This window comes from Bombus fervidus, chromosome 16 (assembly GCF_041682495.2).
Source record: "Bombus fervidus isolate BK054 chromosome 16, iyBomFerv1, whole genome shotgun sequence".
Lineage (NCBI taxonomy): Eukaryota > Metazoa > Arthropoda > Insecta > Hymenoptera > Apidae > Bombus > Bombus fervidus.
In genome coordinates, this window is record NC_091532.1 from 691774 (window position 1) to 708793 (window position 17020).

Here is a 17020-nt window from a genome sequence, read left to right on the forward strand (position 1 = left end):
GGCGTTTCCCGCGAAAACGAGGAAGGATGAGAAGAGAAAAACAAGCCAACCGTCTTCCGTTGTTCGTTAACTTTTTATTGTTCTCCGCCCGAACGTCGAGATCTCACGGAACGCGACTCGATCGTCCGTTCTACTACCTTTCGTACAAAATATATATTTTATCGTAATTTGCATCGATAATGATCGTCTTAATATTAACGTCGTTTTGCGTACCGAGCGCCAACTCTGGCGGCTATTCTCCTCTCTCTGTCTGTCGTCGCGTCGCTGGCTACGCGTTCGCTCTCCGTTACTCGTCGACGAGCTCGCGCGCGCGTCGACGAATCGATTCGTGACAACGCGACAGGCGCGTCTGCCGGTGCAACCGTCGAGGCGTCGGCTCGAAACATCGGGATTGATCAACCGCTATCAAAGCCGATTTTCGAAAAACCGGCGATCCTCGCCGGAACGAATCCGTTCGCCGAGAGCGACGAGTGGCTCGCGAGAACGGCAGAGAAGCGCGACGCCGCGACGCTCTCGGTCCCTCGGCCAAAACCTCCTCGGGGGGGTTTTACCCCGAGCCGCGTCTCTCCTTCGTCCGTTTCTCCTTCTTCTTTCTCGTATCTTTGAACGTTCTCTGTTTCCGCCGGACGGCTATCGACGCGATTCGCGCTACGGATTCCACTTGCTGTAGCTGCAGAGGCACAAACTCCAGCAACCCGAGCGCGCGGATCGAACGTTCGCGTCGCCGGAGCGATACCCGTTCGCGATTCCGTTTGGTCGAGAGGCGTGATCCAGCGAACAGTGGGTGGCGACCAAACGCTCGTCGACGCTGACGGGCCGCTGGAATTCCTATCCTCAGATGCTCTTGTAGCTGACGGTGTAGGACGAGGCGGCGGCCGCGGTGCCTTCGGCCATCGTGCTCTCGGTCGCGGCACCGAGTCGCCGTCGATTGAGCTCGGTCGGCGACGCCGGTGAACCACCGCCATCCTCCGTCTGCGTCAACGCCATCGGAACCGGAAGCGGCAACACTTCCGGCACGCCGTTCTGCACGTAGTGGGTCAATCGCGTGGGCAAGCAGCCCGCGTTCAACTGATAAAATTCGATCAGCTGCAGCAAATCGTAGAATCGGGTTACGCCTTTGTCGAGGGTGTACAGCCAGCAGTTGCATCGTTCGTCGAAAACCTGTAACCAACGGAGATGTAAGTTACGTCGAACGCGAAACATTCGCGACAGCTCTACTCACGGGTTGAATTTGCGCGTGAAACACCTTCTCGCTGTACTTGTAGGTGAGCACGTAAGCGCCCAAATTGCTCTTGCTCTCCCTTACCAGGAACACGCTGAAAGAACACGCGAGACGATAAGATAGATAGTTTCGTGTAGTTTGGAAACCAACGACTCGAAAGCGGGAACTCGACTTACCCGTCCACCGAACCCTGGTCTCGAACGATCGCCGCCGCGATATCTCTCTTCAGGCCTCTGTGAAACCACGGTTGCAAAACGTGGATACCGTCGTCGAGTCCGTGCAGTCTAACCACCGTGCAGCCCGGCGGCGGTCTCGAGAACGGCCTCCAGGTTCGTCGCCAGTTCATACCCTCGCTTTCCGCGATGTTCTTCGCTTCCTTCGGGTCGTCCACGATTCTTCCGACGCTGCCGGTAAAATCCATGGCCACGCGAGATCGCACCGATTCCTGCGAACGCCACACTCCGTCTTACGACTTTGGATCGTTCGATCGAAACCGTGAACGAGAGGCTAAAGACTCGAGAGACCGCGAGCGAGATCCCTCCGGTATCGTTCGCCTTCTCGACGCCTTCTCGTCGCCCTCTCGTCGTGCAGCGAAAAGGAACGGGATGATTACCGCCGATCGGGAAAAGTCGGAGAGCGAGCGGAGCATGGATCGAGACAGGCGGGGAAAAGATCGCGTCCACGGTCGCGAACAACAACGGTTCGAAGAACGACTTAAAAAGCGGAAGTAGGAATCGCAAGACGAAGAGGGGATGATAACCCCTGACGCCTGTTGCTAGGCGAGCATCGAGCGGTGCGGCATGGGACGAGGCGAGACGATAGGGGACCAGACCAGACGTCGAGCCACGCGCGGATTTCGTTCGCAATCGGAATATCAGGTTTCGACTCGGTCTCGTTTTTCGCTCGGGGATGCCGGTACGTTCGAACGATCGAGCAGTTCGCGATTCCAGACTTGACTTTCGATCGGATCCGAGTAGCCGAGAGAGAGAGAGAGAAACGAGCGACAGTGGAACGGTCGAAACACCTCGCGTTCGAAATAATCGAATGAAACGGTACCTATGATCTACATGGAAAATAATAATAATACAAATACTCGATGATCGTAACGGAAAAGAAAAAGCCCTTGACACGAACAAAAGATGTACGCGCCGCCGGTTCGGTTCTCTCGGCTACTCGACTCGATCTTTGCGAATGCTCGACAACGGCTCTACACGTTCCTTCCCGTTGCGCTATCGTCCTCCTATTGCGCGCGACTATTCGCCGCGTTCCCCCAAGGTACGTCCTCGTCGATACTAGACGATGTTCGTCACAGGGGGACGACGCGAGAGGCGGTACTAGCTTATGTAACGATGCCGCACCTGCGCCCAATGCCGTTACGATATTTCCTTCGAACGGAAATACACGAGAGTCGAATGTAGGTCAACCGTGCGTTTTCGTCGACGGACACTGGCGAACGGTTGCGACGCGAACGACGATTCCTTCGGGAAAGGAAGACGCGATCTTACGAAACGAGACACCGCTGTTCGATTTCGTAATCGGCGACGACGTTGACGAGATCGACTCTTTTTTCCAGCTGCGATAAGCAACGAGCTACGTACTTCCACCATGGCCGTGTGTCGAGAGGAGAGCGGACACGACACGAAACAACGATTCGCTAAACGAGAGAAACGAATTTCCGTAGGATTGGTCGAGTCAAGCGGCAGCGCAGACGCGCGAAAACGAGAACGAGAACGGGATCGGTGGCGAGTAATCCCCGTGGCGAGAGGGTCGTCCAGCAGACTAGCTGGAAACCGGGTGACACAGCGCGACGATGCCTCGGCGGTGGCGGCAGCAGTCAGAGACGGTCGGTCGACAGGGGAAAGCAGTGGAGAGGGATGATGCGCGCGAGCGTGTCTCGGTGGTTCGGTGGGGAGGGAGAAAGAACGAAGAACGTCAAGATGCCGAGAAGAAGAAGAGGCAGAGGGGCAGAGGCAGAGGCAACGGCCAACTTCCGGATCTACTCGGCACCGGCAAACGATCGATCAACGTCGGAGAGTCGATACGGTTGTCGCGGTGGATCACGAAACGCGACAGAGAGACGACTAGTCGTCGAACGTCGGCGGTATCGATCGCGCGACGCGTGACGCGTGCACGGCACGACCATCGGTCGACGAGCGAAAGACGCTGCACGCGATACTCGCCGTACCCGGGTCCGTGGTCGAAGAGACGCACGGCGACGTACCCGTTCTCGCTCGCGTCTACCTCCTAGATGATCGATAGTCGCCGCGTAGCAACAACTAACCGCCTCGGGCTTTTTGCTCGATTTTCGAAACTCTGTTTCGACGCGACCCGCTCTCGGCCACTCTGCCGCCTCCCACCCTTTCTCTCCTCTCCTCTCCTCTCCTCTCTTCTCTCTCTGCGCTGTTCTTCGCTGGTCCCATCGCGCCCCGCTCCGCCTCGTCACGCCTCGCCGCCACCTCTTTACCCCGCCCGCTCTTTTCGCTGCATTTTTTCCCCCTGGTCGAAGATGGAATCGCGGATCGCGAGAGCCGCGACTAACCGCGCGTCGCGATGCAACCTCGATCCGAGATGATTCGCCGATCGTTTTTTGCGGACGCGCGCGCGCGATCGGCGAAAGCCTGCGGCCAGCGAAAAACTTCAACTCACATTGGATACGTTGTAGTTGACGTATCGATCCTTCGGGCTGTCGGTTTGCTCGCACTGTTTGTTCTTAAATGCTCTGTAGTTTTCCCTGAGTTGCTTGCCGTACTGTAACCAAACGAAACGAAACGGGTTAATGTCAGCCAGATTTGTTTCGACGCGCGGCTTGCTCTCGTCACCGTGGCGAAGGAAAACGGCCGCGATTCTCGCGTCTTGGTCGAAATTATCCGCGAAAGGAAACACCTCGGCATCGATCAACGGTAACCGCGCGGCCGATGGAAACCACGTTGACGCGGCTGCAAACAACGAGGCTTTCTCGATGGTGACAAAGGCGAAAAGAGGCAAAGGGGTTTCCGCGTCGAAGAGCGGAACGGGGCGAAGACGGGGCGAATCGGACGGACGAGAAAGGAAACGGAGACGGAAGTTAGGAAAGACGGCGAAGGAACGTTCGATTACCTTGGCGAGCCTCATGGCCGTTAGCCAACAGGCGCGGGATTTTTCACTGTGAAAAACGATGACCTTGAGTCCGGTTTCTCCACGCTCCGCGGTGGTTTTGGATTTGGGGGCGGTGCTGGTCGACCTGAGACAGATGCCCCAGGGGAAGGGCGCTCTGTATCTCTTCCTGGCGTTCGTGATCTTGTACACCGCGTAATCCGACAAGTGGGCGAACGGAAACGCTCGTTCGCTTTTCTGAAATCGAAATCGAAATCGTTACGTCATCGCTCGTGTCATCGTTGCTGCAACATCGATCACTCTCGTCTACCGCGCGGCGAACGTGTCCTATCTCGACCGATCGATTCTCGATTCGACCACCGGTTCGTTCGTTCGTTCGTTCGTTCGTTCGTTCGTTCGTTCGTTCGTTCGTAATTTACGATCGTTCGAGAGACGAAGGCGAATGCGTTTTGCCGATTCGAGGGGAAGAACGACGATGATCGAAAGGCATCGGACGGCAAAGACGTGTAGCCGGGATCAAATTGAAACCGGTTTGCTGGAAAGGGTAACGCCAGAAGCGCGCGAGCACTCGCGATTACAGAGATAGAGAGACGACGAGCGACAAGATTCGCGTTTCGTGCGGATAACGTTCCGTTGGGTTCCTGTTGGTCACGTGCGCCAACGTGCAACCGTCGCATCGCGTCGAACGCAAAAGAAAAAGATAAGAGCTTATCCGAACCAACGAACGGTGGCACAACTGGAAATTACGGCCAACGATCTGCCAAGTTTCAGTTTTTAGATACTCGGATCGCGAAAGATGAAACGCGTCACGGACGAAGGTGGGAAAGAGAGAGTTTTGCGGATAATACGAACGAACGAATGTGAATCGGCTGTATGTGGGCCACGCCGCCGTATTACGATTACGATAATAACGCGAGAACGTGTAACGGTAGAAGTTCGTGAAAGGGGAAACACAACGGCGAAACGGAGTAGCGAAACGGAGTAGCGAAACGCGGCACCGAGAAAAGAAAACCGTGAGTATAACGTGTAGGCGGCTGGCCGAGTAATCGGAAACCGATTAATCGGAGTCGAGTTAATTTTTCCAGATTCTTACGCGTCTTTCGTTGCCGTTATCCGCGTCGTTCTCCGCGTATAGTATATTTCGAACAAGATTCGATCGGCGCGAGACAACGAATTCGACAAAAGAGATTACTCGAACGTAATCGCTGGAATCGAGTTTTGCGAAACGTGCGTTGTGAAACAAACGCGCGATCGGTCGCTCGTTGCCACTTTTGACGCTCGAAGGATGGCTCGCGAGGACGATCGGACGATCGGACGCCAGACCGCTTAATTTCGATCAGGTAAACGAGTATCGGCGGTGCGATAGGCGCGACGTTAACTCTATTCATCGCGATTCGCGCGAACCTCGCGTTTCGACGGACTAAAGGAATTTGCAAAAATGGCTTATCCGAATCTTACCGGCTATGGTGGCAACCGACCGTTACGATCACGACGACGAAAGCGAAGACGATACCGACCGGCGCCACTGCCGATGCCAATATCGATTTCGAAATCGACGATCGTCGATGGAGAGATTCCGAATCAGAGAATGGAAAAATAGACGAACAGGCGCATAGGTAGGAAGAAAATTGGACGAGGCGATCTCGATAGAAAGTGAATCGTAACGACTGAATAACGCGGCGAGTCTCGGATCGCGCTATCGTCAGTTTGCTGATACGAAGCTCTGCGTCGTGTTTCGAAACGAGGGGGATTTCGGCACCGGCTCCGATCCGATCGGTCGTTAACGGGGTCCGCCGTAAATTATCATCGGAACCTACCCTCCGCTCGATACTTTCTCCTATCTATATATGTACGCTGGCTTCTGCTCTTTTTCCCTAACGAGAGCTACGAACCAAACGCTACGATGATATCCGATTCGATTCATCGTTCGTACGCAAATCCCAACGGACTTTGATTGGTTTATCATTGGCATTCGAGATTCTCGATAAATCGCGTGTTCGCGAATCGAGCGTCGATGGTCTGGTTTTCTAGCGGGTCGCTATCCAAACTACTGGCAAACGGTCGTAGTTGGTTGTTCTATGATGTACCCCGTCGTCGTATCGAGTTATCGCCGATCGACCGACAACGAGCAAGTAAGAGCGTACACTGGTCGAAAAATTTCATTTTCGCATCACCGTCTGTGGTCGCGTAGCGTTTTCACTTACCACCCGAGCAATGTCGAGCCACGGCAATTCGGCTTTCACGCTCGAAATCTTCGCGTAAATCCAAACGCCAAGGGAACTGGATTTCCGATCCGGCCGGTGGAAATCGACGATTTCGACGGTGAACTGGCGATACGTGTGTGTCGCGCGAACCAGCTATCCGTTACGCGATACCACCGTGTCCTTTCCGCTCGGAAATACCGACCTATCGTACCGATCGGATTTCATAGCGCTTCGCTTACAGTCGTTTCTCCTTCTTTTTCTTCTTCCCTTCTTCCTTCCTTCCTTCCTTCCTTCCTTCCTTCCTTCTTCTCTTCCTCCCCTTTCCTTTCTTCGTCCTCTCTAGCCGTACTTTTTCCTCCGCTTTCCTTCGTTTTAAAACACAAGATCCGTTTTTTTTCCTTGGATCGCAACCGCGACAGTTGCTCGTCGTCACGACCGAGCAGACGAGCACGCAACCAAAAATCACGCTCTCGTTCCACAAAATTCGTATCCTTGCCAACGATTTCTCTCGCGTCTTCTCCTCCGACTACGCGACAACGACGCGAACGAGGAGGCCTGCGAGAAAAGCGAGAAGCGGAAAATCAGATGGATAGACAGAGACCGGGTAGCCGACGGGCAAAATAAAGAAAGAGTGAGAGTGAGAGAGAGAGAGAGAGGAGTGGGGAAGGACAGGGAGAGAATGAGAGAGAGAGAGAGAGAGAGAGAGAGAGAGAGAGACAAGAGGGATGTAGGATGGGTAGGTGGGTGTAAGAACTGGACGGGGAGAAACAAGCGATGGAGGGGTGGCACACAGAGACTGAAGCGACTACCGGTAACGAGTAGACTGCGCGACGACGCTAATCGCGTTCTTTCGTTCTCCGTTGTATGTCTCGGAACGACGAACGATCGTCGTTCTGATCGACCGTCTACGGTCGACCGATGCGGTAACGAGATGGCCGATCGCGAGTTTCAAGCAACCAAGGTAACGCTGATCGTGTCAAAGAGGTAATAGACACGCGCGCGCATTACCCTTCGACAGTGTCGAAACGGCGACTGACGACTGACGGAAAGGTTTGTCGCTTGCCGGTAGCCGCCTCGTGCACGGAGACGAACAAAGATCCGAAGACTGCCGAACGATTCGACGAACGCGACCGAACCGACCAGTCAGCTGGTTTCCCGGTGGTCGCGGCAGACTGCATCGGACGTGCGCTGCTGCGCTACCTCGCCTCTTTCGTTCCCTCGCGTTTCGATTACGGTCGTTCACGAACTCTCCCGAATCAGCTGGCTGCTGCCCACCCCCGTCTTCTTCGACCCCGATCTTGTGTTCCAACGAATAAGCAGTTCTCTCTCTCTCTCTCTCTCTCTCTCTCTCTCTCTCTCTCTCTCGCTCGCTCGCTCTCTCTTTCTCCGCTCCTTCCCTCCCCTGTCCCGCCGATTTGCCTACGCAGCCGACCGTTTGGATGCTCGTCTTTACACGTTCGACGACGTGTTACGTGTTTAAAATCTCGCGATCGTTCGTCGAGCGAACTTGGAATCGGCAATTTATGGCATCGTCGCAAACCGTCTCGAAAATGCGACGGTTTCTGGAGGACGCGATTTCGCAGCCTCGCGAAACCTTACGGATGCGAACCGTCGAATGGTAAGGTCGTCGAGGAGGGGAAGCAGGAAGAAGACACGAGCGTCGGCCGTGGTAAATAAATCGTAGCGTGCGAAATGACAGAGTCCAAACTTTCTTCCGTCTTCGAGTCGAATCAACGAACGCTCCATGTCTTTCGTTTTTTCTTCGTCTTGTTATACGTATACGTAGCATGCCTTCAGAGAAGAAAATCAAAACTATGCCTAATCGTCCAATACGAAACTTTGAAACTTCGTAATCGACCATCGCTTTCGATTCGTCGAAGAAGAAAGAACTTTGAAAAGGAGAAATGATATTTTTCCTTTGCGAGTTATGATTTTCTTTCTATAATATCGCGATCGTGGGCGATTCGTAGGAAAGAAGCAAAGTGTTTCGAACTTTACCAAGACGAATCGTTACGGTAGCTCGGTAAACCAAACTGGAAAACTAACGTTTGGTTCGCGAGAATGCCGGCGGCTACGAGAAACTTTGAGCAAATCGATCGATCGACGGTTGACCAAATGGATATGTGACAGCCGCGTGCCATCGTTTGCCCGTTCGTTCCTTCTCGTTCGCATCTTTTGGTAATCGATTTTTGTCCAGCTTGTTGAAAAGATCCGCTTTTAAACGAAAGCCGGTAAAAGGAAATAGGGACGAGAGAAGGAAGGAGGAAGACGCAAGGGTCGCGTATTTCGACCGATGACACTAAAAACGACGGTTACGCGGTTGGAAAATCCACACCTTTCGGCCGCGTGCCAGAAGACGACGCTCGTTTTACCTCGAGCACACCTTAACCCAGAAAATTCGTTGAAATACCCGAGTCTCGCGAAGAGGAACGAGATCGATAATGTTCGTTTTCGGATTCGCGATCGAATTCGTTGCTTTCGAAGGCGTAATAGGCGCGACCTTTCGCTGAATTCGACGAAACAGCCGCCGATTCGATGGGTGTTGAGGCGAACATCCCGTTGCGGGCACGATCGTTTCGGTCTCGCACGGTACGCGAGAAAGGAGGAATCGAGCGTGACACGAATCGGTTTGGGTTAATCCGAATTTACACTGTTTCGTTTCGCAGGAACAGCGTGATCTCCGGTCTACCAGTTTTGTCAAATTAATCTTCGGCGTGACAAAAAGCGTTAGGAAATCCTGTACGATTGCCGCTTGAGATTTCGTCGCAAAGTTGCTTTGAATTTGAAACGCGCGACAACGAACGTAATAACGGACGAGGACGCGTTGCGTTGGCCGGATAGCCGAGCGGCGGCAACGGCTACAGCGCGAAGAATCGATCTCGCGCGTTCAAAACGGATCAGCGTTCGTTATCTCGCTCAACGACCGATGGTCGAAATCGGACGTTCCGTTCTAATTTCAGGTAGCTGATCGGGACATTTACAAGTTCTCGAACATAATTTAAAAATAAATCGATTCGAGAAACGAAAACGTTCTATTTGTTTACATTTCGTTCGTTACTTTCGTCGTTAACGTTAGTCGTCGATCGTAATCGTTGGCGTTGCTTCTGTATCCTTTTGCAACGAACATTAAGAAAAATGTATTTGTTATTTCGTTACTAGATAATTAAAAATTTCAAACGATCGTCGCTGTTACAATTGCACGCGGTTATTTCAGCCTCTGTATCGTCGAATTCTGACACCTTGGAAACTTTTAAAGCTTTTCGCAGCGCCTGCAACAACTTTCCAGATTGTTTACAAACTTTCTTTTTCTCTCTCTTTCTCTTTTTACAAGCAACATTTACGAATAAACGTCGTGTGCTAAACATATACGACTCGTGATCGAACGTGGTTCCAACAAGTTTACGCGATAAAGTCTGAAGCGTATAGGTTCCAGGGACATACACGTTCGATCGAACTGGCGTTGTTTTCTCGCAAAGATCGTCACCTTTGGAATCGACTGGTTTTCACCTGGCGACAACAGTAGGGTAGAGTTTGCAACGGAGCATCGAGCGACGATCGCGTGTCAGACGACGAAGAGAAGGATGGAAACGAAAAACCACGAACCACTCTCGTGGTGCGTTACGCATCGCGAACGCGAACAATGACGTGGATGCAACGGACATCGTAATATCGCGCGCGCATTGCGAAAACGTATTGTGTTTGGGCAACACCCTGAACGAGGAAACGGTGTAGCAAGTACGACGTGCCGGACGCCGAGGAAGAGGAAGAGAAGGAAAAGGAGGGAGGGAGAGAGAAGCGGACACGGACGAAAGGAGAAGAAGAGCGTAGCGCGAACAACTTGGCATTAGAAACGCGCGCTGGCAATTTTTTGAACGCGGATGCGATACCCATCTTGTGGACGAAAGAGACTCGAACGATATTCGAGGTCCGCCGTTGGAGACCATCGACGAACGGAATATTGTCGCGAAACTCTTGATTCCGGAACCGCGAACGGTTTGCGCTCGAATCGGATTTCCGACTAGGGTGGTGGACGCGTCGACCAAGACGTTGCGCGATTCGCCTCGATCTTGAAATCGTCGTTGGTTTCGCTTCGGAATTTCTGCAACGCGAACGACCGAACGGATCGATCGGCGAAAGAAACTAGAATCGCAGAGATCGGAGAGAAGCGGAAGAAAGCAGAGTGCGATGTAGCAGGACGAAGAAGCGGTGGATGGAGCCGAAGCGGAAAAAAAGCCGGCAAAGGACGAGGCCGGCCAACACCGCGCGACAAAAGAGAAAGGAGGGAAACGCGTGGAAAATAAGAAAAGAACCGAGGAGCGTGGAGGAAACGCGCGGAGAGGAGGCGGAGAGGAGAGGAAAGCGTAGAGCGGCGTAGAAGAGAAAGGAGAGTGGAGGAGGTGGAAGAGGAAGCAACAGAAGGCAGGTCGACGACCCAGGGAGCAGCGTTCATAGCAGAATAGCTCTTTTGCCAGGGCGAATGTGTGTCAGCCCCGACCGATTCGCCGCCGTGCCACGGCGAACTCGACGAACGGTTTCGAATCAGCGACGCGCGGTTCGAACCGTGCCGTACCGTCTCTTGCGATCCGTCTCGTCTCCGTGCTCGTTCTCTGACTAGTGTCGGCCGCGTATTTCAAGCGTGCGAAACGACACGAAAAGCGAAGAGATAAAAGGAAACGAGAAAAGGAGGAGAACCGATAGGGAGAGAGGATCTCGCGGTGGCGAGAGTAGCGAGACGACGATTCGGCGTTCGTCGTCGGTGAAAGCAACTAGGAAAGCGGAAAGCATCCTAGAAAGGCGTACGTAGGCCGCGAGCGATCGTTTCGCGTTGACTGCGCGTATAGCGTCGCGTCGTTTGGTTCTGCGTCGGACGGAGATGGTGTCGTAGCTTTCAGGAACCGATGTTTCTGTTGGCGCGAATTTGGACGCTGGACGCGTAGTTCAGAGGCTGATGTCATCGGAGACGAAAGTCGATGCCGTATAGACACAGCTGCGAACGAAGGCGCGCCAAGACTCGGAGCATCGAGCGTCGTAAGATCGACGTCCTCGACAGCCCGGCAAGCTACTCGCGAAGCGCGAATGAGACAGCCGTGATCGGCATAGCAATGATCGACCGCCGTTGTAGATGTAGCAGCGGTTGCGTTTTAGAGTAAACTTTCTATTCGCTGAAATTCACTCGCATGGAAATCCGTCGCGCGTGCACGTTCCCACCTATCGTGCTGCGTTCGCCGTTTCGTGGAACGCTTCTTTCCAACTTCCTCCTGCCTCGTCGATTTAACGTTCGCGCGTCGACGCGTTATGACGCCGAGACGACATATCGAACCCTACAGAAACCAGACGTGGAACGCGCGAGGCGAATCGTTCCGTCTGTCGATTCATCGGCCCCTTGACGTTTCCCCTTGACCTTCTTTCGCGACACTCTCTTCTCGCAGTCCCTTTCGATGCGATCGCCACGATCGTTGATCCACGACTCTGGCGAGCGACGATCCGGCGAGAATCGTGGAAAGAGCAAATCGAATTAAAACGGGTGGCGAGAAACGATCGACGAAATACGTTTTACCGCGCGATCCGCGTACGCGTCTGCCTTTGCGCTGTTCTTAATAGGAAAAGAAACAACAGGCTCTTTCGTCCCGTTTAAAGAGCACGTTTCGCGTATTTCGTCGTGCCGATGCCGTCCGCTACGACGGACAAGCTACGCCATATACGAACACCCCTATGTTATCGGCGGCAAGAACGTTTGTCGGAACGGAACCGTGTCGTATTCTTGTCGTATCGCGCGGGATAATATAAACGCTGCTTCACGCGAACGCTGTCGCTGTCAGCTGTTCGCTCGGTAAACCGGCGAAACGGGTTTTCGGTGACTCGCGCCGGTTCTACCCGTTCGCAGTTATTCCGTCGTTACTGTCGTGCGAGTCCGTCGACGTTTCAACGGTGTTCGGTGGTGGTTGCTCGATATGGAGCGAATGGCATAACCGCGTGGCGGTAGCACGTGCACCACGCGTTCGCCGCGTTTCGATCGCGCGTCGCGAATCCAACAACCCGACGACCCGATAATCTAAGAGTACAGTTAGACGTAGGAAGAAGGTAACAGCGTAGTGAGAAACGTTTCGTTCTTGACCAACGATCCGCGAACGCGTTTCGTCTTTCGGCGGACTTACCTTTTTCGCGTGGTAGAGCTCTCGATCTCGAAGAAGCAAACAGATCTTCCTCCAAATGTTCAAGCGTCCGTTCTGTATCCACGCTAAACCGAATACCTCTGGACATTCCGTTATCTCTTCGTTCTCCAGGTAGTCCTGAAACGTCGAAAGGGAATCGCTGATCAAAGAATTACGAGGGAACTGCGTGCGCGCGACAAAGTGCGTCGACTGGAAGATCGATCGAATTTCCACTCACTCGTAATGCCGCTTCCGTTTCGTCCAAGGCGTGCCAGTCTTCGGCGAAAACGGTGGGAACGTCGATCATCTCGGTGGAAAGGAAGAGCTGCAACGCGACACTCGTTTACGTCGTCGTTCGTGTTTTGCCAACGGATACGCGAATCGCCAGCACGTGGCACGAGCAAAGGCACGCGTCTAAGCGTTTTGCGTTTCCGCCGAGGGATAAGAACGGCTCTCGGAGGCAGCGACGCGACCGCTGTCGGTAATAGTAGGTCGAAAGCCGTCGAGCAACTACTGGTCGAGTTATCGATGAAATTGGCGCTACAGCGAACGGCCGAGGCAGAACGCGCGAGGAAGCGCGCGAACTTTGCAATTTCGTAACGCATCGCGCGATTCTACGAAAGCCAGTGTTTGCCGTTTAACGATCGATCAACGCGAACTGGCGCAAAACCGATGAAATACGGACGCGCGACACGAGCTGACAACTTCGATCTTCATACTGACCTCCGGATCGTGGAAGAACTCGTACTTGAGGCAATCTTCGCGAAAGATAAATTTCCGTGCGCGCTCCGCGGAAAACGTTTTCGTCTCCTTGTGCACAGCCAAAATGTCCTCGTGGTCCTCCAACGCGCGCTCTGTAACGGTTTCGTAACTCGTGAAAGTCGTTAGGACGGCTTCAAGAAGAAACGGTAAACGACAGATACTGACCTATTCCTAGCTCTGGCCATGTCTCCACGATCGACCAGTCGACTCCCACCGTACTTCTTTTCGCTTTCAGAAGTTTGCACAAGTCGATGGCACGGAGATCGTGCTCGACGATCACGTCGTAGCAAGCGTCGTCGTCGCAGTAAAAACGTAATTCCTCCGTCTACGCGTTACCGGTGAAGAGGGTGCCAGCAGGGGTAGAAAGAAAAAACGTCGTCAGTGGTTTTTCGACGCCACTTTCGTTGTTCGGTCGGTACGCGACGCGTCCATTTACCTGTTCCTCGTCTACCTCGCTTTCGTCCGGTCGCGCGAATCTTTTCGCCGTACGATTTCTGTTCATCGATCGGTAGGCGATCTCGAACAGATTCCTCCTGGGACTGAGTCGTTGATACCTGCTGCACGTGGATGGACCGAGAAACTGTGCGTTGTCGGCGTCCAGGCAGGAACACATCCTTGGCAGCCAACCTGTTACGAACGCGTACGAAACAAACGTTTCGTGAATTAAACGAACTATTTTTCTAGACGCGAACGAATCGGGCGGACGTTTGAAAAAGAAGATAAAGAAAGAGGCTGTTGACGTTTGCTTTTCATCGACTAGAGCGATACCAGGCGAACCATCGTATTTCCGACGTCGGTAGAACACGACTGTTCGAAACATTAATTCCGTCAAGAGTCGAGGAGCCTTCGCAAAGGACGGAAGGAAAACTCGAATGGGCGATTAATTGGCGCGTGATACGCGCTACGAGTATTCGAGGAATCGGCGATCGGCGGAAAATCCAACAGCGAGGCGTTCCACGCTGCGTACCAGTGTTACGCGTTTTTAGCGCGAATCCGTCGACGAAGGTGAAACTCTGGCGTCGTCCGCGAATACACGTACGTGACAGCTTTCGGTTTGAATAGGCGCGCGTGCTTGCCAGCGATTAGCGACGCACGATCGTTGCAAGTGCAAGTACGTATACCAGGGAAAAATCGCTCCAACCGCTTCTTACTCGGTTGTACGCGTTTAGACGATTTCACCTGTTTATTCGTTTCTCTGACACGCCGTCGGAGCGTTAGGAAGAATCGCGATCGACGAGAAACGTAATCCGAAACGAAAGAGATCGGTAATCTGTGGGAAGACGAACGGTTCGATTCCGAGCAACCGATCGAAATCGTTCAACTTACCGCGAATGTTGGAACATCGTCGACGAACTAGAGAGAACCAAGTGGTAGAGGCATAGCGTTGTCTGTCGCAGATGGAATCGTTACGAGTGACGAGATCCGTGCATCGGTCTAGTAAGGCGACGTTGTAAACGCTTTGCTCGTTGTCCGTCTCGACGCGCAAACTCTCCGACGAGGCGGTCGCCGTGGTAGTTACGGCGGATTCGAGCGTCGGCGTGCTTCCGATCGAGGATATAGCGGTTAGCGGCAAGTCGATGGAAACGTCGTGGATTTCGACGGTGGGTTCCATAGCGTCGGGAAGCGGACGTTTCGGGTCGATGGACGATGGATCATGGTGCGGTAAACGACGATAAAGGGGGCGGTCGGTGACGGAATCGTGGTCGCCAGCTTGCAACATCGTATTCGAAAACGCGACGTTTACTATCGTGTCACCGATTCTGAAACAAACGAACGAATCGTAGCGGGTTAGTAGATGAAGCGGGTTTCGAGCTCGCGTTGTCCTCGTCGTCGTGAAAACGTGGGGCAAGTTTCGTGTTCGATTACCGGGAAATGAAACCGTTAAGATAAGCGCGCGGTCGAAGACGAAGCGGCTCGAGGTCAACATATACATACTTACGTGGCGTTCGTTCCGATTCGCCTTGTGCGTCATTGTTCGGCTCGCGTTACGTCACGATTCCTGATATTCGAAAGAAAGATCGATTCAGTCTCTAGTTGCCGTATGCTATGAAGTATGTAGGATCGTGGCACGACGCAACGCGGCGCAGCGCGACAGGCACGGGGCCGACGATCGCTCGGATCCTCGTACTCGCGCGACGAACGCGTGCACCTCGCGATCTAATGCACGGAGCATTTCGTCCAACGGATCGCACCGCTGTTTCAAAGGTACGGGTACTTGTCCAGCGTTTACCGACATAAAACTACGTAGCGCGAGAGGTCGGTTGCGATCACGCGATCGTTCTCGCGATCTATCGATCGAAGAAGGAAAAAGAAGTAGAGCGAACGAGAGAGAGAGAGAGAGAGAGAGAGAGAGTTTAGCAGCGAGAGCCGAAGCAAAGGTGCAAGATCGGCGGTGATACGAAATCGAAAAGAACGCGATCGGTAGAGGATAGGGTCGGACGAACGTATACGAACGCGATCGATCGACATCTATACTCGAGGGATTGTTCATCGGTCGTCCATTTTCGTACATTTGCTGGCGAGACGCAGCAAGGCTAACGAGGGTTAACTCGACTCTCAATTGACAGCGCGTGTCTAAATTGGCAGGTCGATGGTAAGAGCGCGCGCGCTCGATCTCGGTTTCGACTGGGAGAGAGACGCGCGTACACCTATGCGGCGCGTTCGAGCGCGAAAACAGAAGCGAAGAAGGAGATGGAAGAGAAGAATAAGAAGAACGAGAAGAACGAGAAGAATGAGAGGAAAGGGAAGAAGAAGAAAAGGACGAGTGTCCGTGGAAATTCCGTTGGCGTAATACGCGACGATGCAAATTCCTCTCTCGTTTTCTCGACTTTGGAGCCTGTCGGTTTCGCGGTCGTTTGTTAAGCTCGCGCGCTAGTTACCTTCTCTCTCGGCGACTCCCGAACTCGTGCGAACGGATTCGAAGCAGTATATCGTTGCGATGAGCGCGTTCCTCTCGAACGAAGGAGGAAGAAACGAGGCGCGAGACGATACGCGCGTTCGACGTCGATAGAAAGGAGAGGCGATAAAGAAAGAGACGCGTCGTAAAGCAGATGGAGAAGGAGAGGGGACGGGTGGGTACACGACGACGATCGTTTCGAGTGGAAATTGTCGAAATCGCGGTGCGCGCGTGATAAAATCCGCGTTCCGTTGGCCGACGAGAAAAGGAGGCGTTCGCGGGTCGACTTATCGACTTACGTCACACGAAGATACTCGGAGTCAGCCGCGCTTCGACGAACTCGCCTTTTTTCTCTATCGTTATCGCCGTTCCCACGGCTTATCTCGGTAAATCGTTGCTCTGGTCCGCGTCGCAGCGTCGCATCGGCGCTTCTCTCGATCGAACCTCGTTTCGTCTCCGTTTCCGTTTCGATTTCCGGTTCCGTCTCCGTCTCGTCGCTTCGACACCGAGAACAGCAGCCTCCAGCGCCGATATCTCCGTCGCGGATTCACCGCGGATGCGGCCGGGCCGCAAAATACCAGCCAAGCGAACGCGAATGGCCGTGATCGCGGTCGCGGTCGCGATATTTCGACGCGCGACGTCCGCGATTTCCGACGCGCGACTGACGATCTGAGAATCGGTCGCGGGCTTG

General features: G+C 53.5%; 1 protein-coding gene across 4 annotated transcripts; it reads right to left on the reverse strand.

Annotated features, from left to right (window-relative positions):
- Nucleotides 1–59: 59 nt before the first annotated feature.
- Nucleotides 60–16759, reverse strand: LOC139995454 (growth factor receptor-bound protein 14). Of its 4 annotated transcripts, XM_072018974.1 has the most exons (12): nucleotides 15373–15477; nucleotides 14760–15193; nucleotides 13870–14060; nucleotides 13599–13758; nucleotides 13395–13525; nucleotides 12910–12996; nucleotides 12675–12809; nucleotides 4319–4552; nucleotides 3869–3970; nucleotides 1399–1667; nucleotides 1223–1316; nucleotides 60–1161 (listed from the first exon to the last, which is right to left on the reverse strand). In XM_072018974.1, the coding sequence occupies exons 2-12, from the start codon at nucleotides 15151–15153 to the stop codon at nucleotides 835–837; spliced, it is 2124 nt and encodes a 707-aa protein (XP_071875075.1). In that variant the 5' UTR covers nucleotides 15154–15193; nucleotides 15373–15477; the 3' UTR covers nucleotides 60–834. The 4 variants fall into 4 exon arrangements, with proteins under 4 accessions (XP_071875075.1, XP_071875079.1, XP_071875076.1 ...); XM_072018978.1 differs by lacking the exons at nucleotides 14760–15193; nucleotides 15373–15477 and adding an exon at nucleotides 16629–16759; XM_072018975.1 differs by lacking the exon at nucleotides 4319–4552 and having other exon boundaries at nucleotides 15373–15802.
- Nucleotides 16760–17020: the final 261 nt, after the last annotated feature.